The 8,995-nt window shown below is 27.3% G+C and overlaps 2 protein-coding genes across 2 annotated transcripts; one reads left to right on the forward strand and one right to left on the reverse strand.

The window, feature by feature from the left end:
- Positions 1 to 819: 819 nt before the first annotated feature.
- On the forward strand, positions 820 to 4,032 carry LOC112592423 (mitochondrial-processing peptidase subunit beta). The gene is made up of 8 exons (XM_025336459.1): positions 820 to 972; positions 1,039 to 1,257; positions 1,332 to 1,503; positions 2,002 to 2,158; positions 2,220 to 2,407; positions 2,504 to 2,787; positions 2,883 to 3,086; positions 3,150 to 4,032. The coding sequence occupies exons 1-8, from the start codon at positions 904 to 906 to the stop codon at positions 3,288 to 3,290; spliced, it is 1,434 nt and encodes a 477-aa protein (XP_025192244.1). The 5' UTR covers positions 820 to 903; the 3' UTR covers positions 3,291 to 4,032.
- Positions 4,033 to 5,787: 1,755 nt separating this feature from the next.
- LOC112592400 (probable ATP-dependent RNA helicase DDX47) lies at positions 5,788 to 8,766 on the reverse strand. The gene is made up of 8 exons (XM_025336429.1): positions 8,394 to 8,766; positions 8,045 to 8,303; positions 7,813 to 7,979; positions 7,508 to 7,744; positions 7,222 to 7,445; positions 7,015 to 7,147; positions 6,111 to 6,239; positions 5,788 to 6,044 (listed from the first exon to the last, which is right to left on the reverse strand). Exons 1-8 carry the CDS (start codon positions 8,457 to 8,459, stop codon positions 5,913 to 5,915), a joined length of 1,347 nt encoding a protein of 448 aa, XP_025192214.1. The 5' UTR covers positions 8,460 to 8,766; the 3' UTR covers positions 5,788 to 5,912.
- Positions 8,767 to 8,995: the final 229 nt, after the last annotated feature.

The following is an 8,995-nucleotide window of genomic DNA, read 5'->3' on the forward strand; positions in this document are numbered from 1 at the left end:
TTACAGATATTTTAAAACCCATATAATAAATAGGTACCTACTAAACTAATTTTAGAACTATTTAGTATTTAATATATCTGTAATTACATAGGAAAATAGCACTCATAAAATGCAGACGAAGCTCTCCACAAGATGGTACATGACTACCCCTAGGAAGGCTACAGCCCCCCCTCCAAAAAAAAAAATCTTACCACCCTACATCTATGTCTGTAAATCCATTTTTAAAAACTATTACACTTCGTTTATACAATTTAAACCAATTGTTTACATTTTGATTATCTTTTGAGAAAAAAAAGTTGGTTTCAATTAAAACTTAGAAGTTTGCATTAAAACGAAAAATTCCTTAAATTATATTAATACTTTTAAAATGAACATTTTGAATAACATTTTAGTATTTTACTGACAACTATAAGTTATTTTTTCATTCGTTTTTAAGTGGGATTGAAACTTGAAAGATTAAAATTCTTTAGAAGTCCTTGCGAGTTTCCAAATTTTTGTAATGTTTTGTTGAATAATAAATATTTTAATTTTAAATGAAATTACTATAGGTATACTAATTAGCCACCTAGATTTTATAATAAACATTTTTATTTTTCGACTAATAGCTGTAGGCTGTACTGCTGTAGCAATGTAACATTGCTGCCTGCTGGCGATAAGTTAATAATATTATTTGTTTGTTCTTAGACTTGCAGTGTAGCTGATGGTATAAAAAATTAAAAAAACGGCCAGTGCATAACACGAATATTGAATAAACGGGGATACACTGTAAACGGCGTTGAATTGATAATCATATGTTTAAGGCGTTGATAACGATTTTCCCAATTTTTCTCTGTACTTTCAGTCCTTGGAGCGTGCACTCTACATTTTACATTAAGAACGTAAAGGTTGTAGGGATTTTCCAAAATGGCTTCTCGTTTATTAACCATCCAAACGCCTTTGAAGGCTCTTTCATTAAAATGCGGAGTCACCCAGGTAAGTGCTAATTACGGCGCACATACGTGGAATTGTTTATCTCATTATTCACATCGTTTTGTTCAGGTACCTAATTGCTGGAGATCTACTGCGGCATCGTGTGCTTCTTCCCGGGTGAACGTGCCCGAGACAAAGGTCACGACACTCGAAAATGGTATGCGAATCGCCACAGAAGATAATGGTTCGCAAACAGCAACCGTCGGTTTGTGGATCGATGCTGGCTCAAGGTGGGAAACTGCAAGCAATAATGGTGTTGCCCATTTTGTTGAACACATGTTATTTAAGGCAAGTATCATCATTTAAACCATTTATATAAATCTATATATTGCTGTTCCTTACATATTACATAACTTCTATAGGGAACACCAACAAGATCACAAACTGCTCTTGAATTAGAAATTGAAAACATTGGCGCTCATTTGAATGCATATACTTCTCGGGAACAAACTGTATTTTATGCCAAATCTTTAAAAAGTGATGTTCCTAAAGCTGTTGAAATTTTAGCTGACATTCTTCAAAACTCAAATTTTGGTAAGTTAAAAATTTCAGTTTAAATAAATGCTAGGTATGCTTTTATAACAAAGTCACTAAAATATTAATAAATAAAACTTCCATTAACTGCATTTCCCTTGTACATTAATAATCAACATCTTTAATAATTTATTGTTAAATACCTGACACATAATTTAATATTTAATTAAATTGTTTTGTTTTTTTTTTTTTGTATTCTATTATTTTGATTAATTGTTTATTTTTAATTTATTAACTATGAATTATAGAAAATATTTATTTTTTTCATCAATTATGTATAGCACATTTCTTTCAAATTTTATCGGAAATAATAAAATATTAATAATACCGTTAAAATACTGAATCTGTCTTTTTTTATACTAATTAAAACTTATATAATAATAATTTTAATTTTAATATTATTATTATGAATTTATATTTAAAGTTGTTTTAATTTAAATACAATCATTTTAATAGAGAAAAAATACATTTTGATATGTTTAATTTTGTAATTTACAGGAGAAAATGAGATTGATAGAGAACGTGGAGTTATTCTTAGGGAAATGCAAGAAGTTGAAACTAATTTACAAGAAGTTGTATTTGATTACTTGCACGCTACTGCTTACCAAGGAACACCTTTAGGTCAAACAATTCTAGGACCAACTGAAAACATAAAGTAAAACAAAATTTTTTTAAATAAAAATAATTTACAATAATTTTGTCTTTTTTGTTTATAGTTCCCTTAAACGTAAAGAACTTAAGGAATATGTAGACTTATTCTACAGACCAAGTCGTCTCGTATTGGCTGGTGCTGGTGGAGTAGACCACCAAGAATTAGTAGATTTAGCCAAAACATTATTTAAAAACCCAAAAAATTTGAATATGGAAGCTGATGTACCTCATTACTCTAAGTGCAGATTCACTGGTTAGTAAAAATATTCTTTATTTTTAGAGCTATTTTAAATGCACAATATGTATATATTTATATGATTAACTTAATTTTAAAATTATATGAATTCAGGTTCTGAAATCAAAGCTCGAGATGATTCCCTACCCTTGGCACATGTTGCAATTGCAGTTGAAAGTTGTGGTTGGGCTGATGCTGATAATATTCCTCTAATGGTAGCCAACACCATTATTGGATCTTGGGATCGTTCTCAAGGAGGCGGTAACAACAATGCCAATCGTCTGGCCCGCTTTGCTGATTCGTTAGACCTATGTCACTCTTTCCAGTCATTCAACACTTGTTACAAAGATACTGGTTTGTGGGGAGCATACTTCGTATGTGATAAATTGAAGATTGCGGTAAGTTAACAAAATTTATTAACATCACATTAAAAACGAGATGTTCATTTCTAGATTAATCAATGTAAAAAACATTTTTGAATTTGTTTTACTAGGAATTCACATTCCACTTGCAAGAAGAATGGATGAGACTGTGTGCTTCTGTGACTGAAGCTGAGGTAGAACGTGCCAAGAATGTTTTGAAAACTAACATGTTATTGCAACTGGACACATCTACACAAGTATGCGAAGATATTGGTCGTCAATTGTTGTGTTATAACAGACGTATACCTCCTCATGAATTGGAAGCTCGTATCAATGTAAATATATTATTTTACATAAATTACTGTTCAACTGTACTCATGTATTTATTTATTTTCCAGGATATCAGTGCCAAGAACATTCACGATATCGCTATGAAATATCTGTTTGATAGATGCCCAGCTGTTGCCGCTGTTGGTCCAGTAGAACAATTAGTTGATTACAATAGGTTGAGAGCTGCTATGCGTTGGGTAGTTTTGTAATTTTGTAAGAATAAGTTCTTTTGTTTTCATTCATACCAATTTTTATGCCGTTTCTGCATTAACATATTATTCTGTTCGACCGATATTCAAGTCATCAATGTATGTAATTATCAAACATCTTTATATTATTAAAATTCAGTAAAATTTTGTTTAGAAACGGTGTTAATTGTATTTCTGTTGATTAGGACAATATTTAATACAAATATATATATATTTTGTGAGACATACATTTTAGATTTTGGACTTACTATTAGTTTCTACTTCAAAATAATATTTTTATTTTGTTTTGTATCCATATATACACTTAAGTTGTATGTCTATTGCCTTGGGTTATTATTAGTTCTAAGCATTTGAATTGTAGCACTCTTAAAAATCTTTTAATCTTCATCTATATTATATAGGGCCTAGGCTATAACAATACCTTTAATGGAAATGTGTACCACAAATTATTTTACTAACATCAGATTAAAAAGTATTTGAAATAGTGTATCTTCATGTTTGAGTCCAGTGGTTATTATAACTGACTATGAATTTGATGAATTTGAGTTTACAACTTAAATCTGTCCTATCCAGGCTAGATTTAATTATAGAACTTCACATAATTTAAATATTGTAATATTTATGAAATTTCATGTCTAATATACAATAAATAATTTACCAATCTTTTATTGTATGTAAAGTGAGGTACAACCAAAGTATGTGGTTAAAAATGACAAATATTAAAATTAAAACTATCATCAAATGTTTGATCTGCTACACAGTTTTTTTTATATTAAATATTAAAGTTGGGTTAACAAGTAGGTATCACTTTGCTGTACATTAGGTATTGAGTGGAATACTATTATGAGTGTATCAAATTTAAATTTAATGATGTATCATTGTACACGAAATATGATTCTTTGAGGAAATGGTTTGTTAGTCTATATCACTAAGCATATTTCATGTATGTTTATGATAAAGCTATTAAATTCATAATCAATATTATTCTATGAATAATATAATAAAGATTACTGATAATATAAAAAACACAATTATTTGAAATTTTGCACCCTTACACTTTTTAAATATTAAAATACATTATATTCATGCAAGTATTTATTATATAAAACAGTATTTGTATAAATATGTTGTTTATAAACTGATTGTAAAAAACATATAGGCAACTTCTACATTTTAATATATCAATAATCAATTTGGGGTTTTTAAGTTAATCAGCCAGAATATTATATTCAATTATCAATTAATATTATATTTTAATGGCACACCTGAAACAAAAATAAGTTCTTTTTACGAGACACTTTAATTTTAAGCATAGCTAATGTAATATATGAATCAGATAATTGATACTTGATAGTCTATTTTTAATCTTGTAGAAAGGGGGGATTAAAATTTCTAGAAATTTTTACACCCCATAAATACTGAACACGAAAGCTGAGTCCGCCTATAGTTTATGCATAGTTTGAGAATCTACTTTTAATTATATTTGAAAAATCACTACCTAATTGACTTAATACATTTTATATGTTTTTAAAAATTTACTTAAGTAATTTATCACTACTATTATAGTAAATTGATTTAATTGTTGCAGTAAACATTGCATTTATTATATTATTAATACTTATTTAATTATTATAATAAAAAAAATGTGTATTTATGCCATATTATATTGTTATTAACTTTTGAATCAATACCACACTTACCATAAAACAGTACAAATAAAATCATACAAATAGGTAGAATGTAATATCTTAAAAGTTTTAAAGAAACTATGGTTACAAAACAATTATTTTAATAATATTAGATTGGCGTAAAAATTCCCATTTTTCTATAATTTTATTGTTTGATTTTTCAGATGATAAAAAAAAAAAATAGAAAATTTTAATTTTGACCTCTAAAGTACAAATAAATTATATAAAAAAAAGCACGTCTTTGTAAAATCATTATATTTATCTAACTCGCCTTAGAATCTGATAATTATTCATGATTATTCAATCTAAAACAATTTTATATCCTAATAAATATTATTTATAAGTTAAATTAAGCTTAAAAATTAAAATTCTTTGCTGATTGGAGTGATTTTGAATACTCAACAGCATCTAAAAGCACACAAATACACAATAACTTGTATACTAAAGAAATAATATTTTACTTATTTTTTTTTTTTACTATAAAATATACCAAAATTAAAAGTTAGTTACGGGGAAGACTGCATAAAACATTAATCTATTGCCACATGACATTAAATTTTGTGTGTAATGTATATCAAATAATCTTGATTTAATATAAAGATACAGAAAAAAATAACAATTTGAAAAAGTTTAATTAAATTACCATATTCTTTTTGTAGTAAATGAGCTAAAAATGCTCAATTATCAAACTTTAAAGTTAAAATGATTAATAAGCATTAATCACAATATACATAAACAGAAAAAAATAAAACCTTTGAATAAATAAAAAGTATAATTTATTATATTCATATAAAAGATGTAATCACTTTATCAATTAGATAAAATCAAAAACACTAAGGTTTTCAGGGTTGAATATTCAGAAAAATTGAATAAATTTACCAAACAAGGAAAAATTGTTTTAATAATCATAATAATATAACATATTTGTGTAGTTTTATTTTTTTTTAAATTTTTTCGATTTATTAGATTTGTGTCTACCAATATTCTTTTTTCTAACACCCATTGCACCTTCTTCATCGTCGTCAAGGTCTCTTTTACCTTTCTTATCACCCATATCTTTCATATTCTGAAATTTTAAATAAAAATGTTGTATTAAAATAAGTGTAAAACCTATGAAATTAGGAATATTAACCATTTTGGCTAGTCGTTGAGCCTCGGACACTCGTTCTTGTAAACACATAACTTCATCATCCTCAACTTGATATAGCGGTAATTTTTTGCCAATTAGTTGTTCTATCCTTTGATACAATTCAATATCATACTAAAAAATAATTAAATGATTCTAATATTTAATACATCAAATCAATTTTGATACACATCAGTAAGAGTCAAATTAGATTTATTTTATTTTGAAAGAGAACTATAGTAGTTGTGTGATTATGAAATTTATCACAAGTAGACATAATAATGCAAAAAAAAAATTTGAGATTTTATGAATTTACTTTTTTTTTTTTCATTTGATTGCATCATTCAATTGCAGATTACCGTCATTCAGTTGTTTTAAGCATAGAAAAAATATTACATGAACTCTAGTACTTTCATTTCTGATAATTGTTGTTTCAATTAATAAAAATTAGTAACAAAACACAATATAAATAAAATATATTTCACTAATTCAATTAAATTTTCTATAAAAGCTTGAAATTAAATTAAATTTTGATAAAGATATTTTATAAGTTGTTCCAAACAAATTAGATATAATTAAAGAACTTATATAATTTCAAAATAAATATATTGTACAACTTATATTTACTGTGATTTTTGACTGTATTTTTTATTTTAGTGCAATCTGCAATGCAATGCAATAAACATTATCAAATAGTTAAAATTTAACTCATAATCATTTTTATTTTAAACATATCAATTGTAAAAAAATTAATTTAATAATTAAATTGATGAAATATGTTAAAATGTTTTATGAAGTCAATAGATTTTTTGCTTACTTTTACAAAACTTAAATTATTACTAACTTAATCTCTTTTAAATTGTAAGGCACTAACACTTACTAAACGTAATCAATAATAATACATTTATACCTGAGTCACAAGTGTAATTGCTTTTCCTGATCGTCCAGCTCTGGCAGTTCGTCCAACTCTATGAATATAATCTTTACTGTGAGTAGGCATGTCAAAATTGATTACAACATCAACATGTGGAATATCCAAACCCCTAAATTGCCACAACACAAAAAATAATGATTAGGAATAAAAATAATTTTAAAAATATATAAAATAGACACTAACCTACTGGAAACATCAGTTGAAATAAGTATTGATCTAGATTTTGATTTAAACTTATTCAGTGAAGCCAATCGCTTATTTTGTGTCATCTGTCCATGCAATGGTATAGCGTCTAAACCTAAATTTCTGAGTAAAAGAGCTACACGAACAGTTCCATTGCAAGTGGCCATGAATACCATAAATGAATTACCAGCCATTTCATTTAATATATGTACTAAATATACATCCTGCAAATATTGTATAACAAAAATAACATACAAACACAGAATTTATAATTTTAGATATTTACTTTGTATTTAACAGGAATGAACATGTAATATTGTTGCAGCTGTTCAACTGTTTGAAATTTAGTAGATACTTCTACCCTTACAGGATCAACCAATGACGCTCGATGCAGCTTTTGTACCTTTTTTGTCATTGTAGCAGAAAATAAAAATGTTCGCCTTTCTCGGGGAATGACTTTTAAAATTTTATCTACTTCTTCTTCAAAGTCCATATTTAAAATTCGATCAGCTTCATCCATAACCTATTCAATATCAATAATAAGTAAAAATATTACAATTAGACAATTTTTGATTACAAATGGTAACTTACAAGCATTTTTAAATTTCGTAAGCTAAATCCTTTGGTGTTTTCGAGATGATCTACAAGGCGACCTGGTGTTGCAATAATAATATGTGGTTTCTTAGCTAACATTAGTGATTGAGCCATCATATCCATACCACCAACAATTACAGCACATTTAACACCAATACTCGATCCTAATTTTAAAAACGATTGCAGTTAATTATTAACAAAAGTAATGATTTTATTTGTAAGAATTTACCTAGGGCTTCTATTTGCTCAGATATCTGGAAGGCAAGTTCCCTTGTTGGTGTTAAAATAAGAGCAAAATACCGTTGAGGGTTTTCTAATAGTGCTTGTAAAATAGGAATGGCAAAGGCACCTGTTTTTCCAGACCCAGTTTCGGCAAGTCCAATAATGTCTTTGCCCTGCAGAGCTACTGGAATAGCTTCTTTTTGTATTTTTGTAGGTGCATTCCATTTAAGTGTTTCGCAAGTCTCACATAGTACGTCCGTTACACCCTATAACAGCCACAATAGAAAAATAAACGTTTTATTTTATAATTATGATTTCGTATTTTGCACATTCTAAAAGACACTATTTGTACTCACTAAGTCTTTGAAAGTGACTACCGCCTCGTCGTCGTCGTCTACTTTTTTGGGTTCTTTGGAGCTCATAGTTTTCGTGACTGTAGGATATGAAATTCAAATTTTCAACGATTCGGATAGTCGGGTACAATATTATTTTATTAATTAATTGTTGTTATTCTATTCTAGAAACAAAAGTCTATACTGATTACTGCAGCAGTCACACGAACAGCAAAATACAACAAATGAGATTGACTCAAAAATACACAAAACATAGAATACAGTTGGTCTGTTCTTAGATAAAATTATTAGTTGCACGTGCTATTAATCGTAATCAAATTTTGTTAAGAACCGTGGCTACTTATTGGTTGGTACAGTTTCTCCACAAAAAAACTAAAAGCAACCAGAGCAAATATAAGTTATCTTCTGGAAGAAACGATGAAATCATACCAGATCAAAATATATTCAGGCACTCCAACTTTTAAACGTAAAAATTCAATTATATCTAGATATTATACGATATCATAATTCATAATTAATATTTATTAAAATTATTATGAATTATATTTAATTCACAAATTTATACTTTTTTATCTTAAAAATATGGTTGTTATATGGTCTTTCCA

The sequence above is a fragment of the Melanaphis sacchari genome, unplaced genomic scaffold (assembly GCF_002803265.2).
Source record: "Melanaphis sacchari strain LSU unplaced genomic scaffold, SCAv2.0 Contig174_pilon_pilon, whole genome shotgun sequence".
Classification (NCBI taxonomy): Eukaryota; Metazoa; Arthropoda; class Insecta; order Hemiptera; family Aphididae; genus Melanaphis; species Melanaphis sacchari.

What these genes read in the sequence shown, in the direction of transcription:
- LOC112592423 (XM_025336459.1), top strand. Translation starts at nt 904, where the DNA reads ATGGCTTCTCGTTTATTAACCATCCAAACGCCTTTGAAGGCTCTTTCA. An exon ending in GGACCAACTGAAAACATAAA is followed by an intron (nt 2,159 to 2,219) that starts GTAAAACAAAAT and finishes TTTTGTTTATAG; the next exon opens with TTCCCTTAAACGTAAAGAAC. An exon ending in GTGATAAATTGAAGATTGCG is followed by an intron (nt 2,788 to 2,882) that starts GTAAGTTAACAA and finishes TTGTTTTACTAG; the next exon opens with GAATTCACATTCCACTTGCA.
- LOC112592400 (XM_025336429.1), bottom strand. Translation starts at nt 8,459, where the DNA reads ATGAGCTCCAAAGAACCCAAAAAAGTAGACGACGACGACGAGGCGGTA. An exon ending in TGAGCAAATAGAAGCCCTAG is followed by an intron (nt 7,980 to 8,044) that starts GTAAATTCTTAC and finishes TTTTAAAATTAG; the next exon opens with GATCGAGTATTGGTGTTAAA. An exon ending in TACGAAATTTAAAAATGCTT is followed by an intron (nt 7,745 to 7,812) that starts GTAAGTTACCAT and finishes GATATTGAATAG; the next exon opens with GTTATGGATGAAGCTGATCG.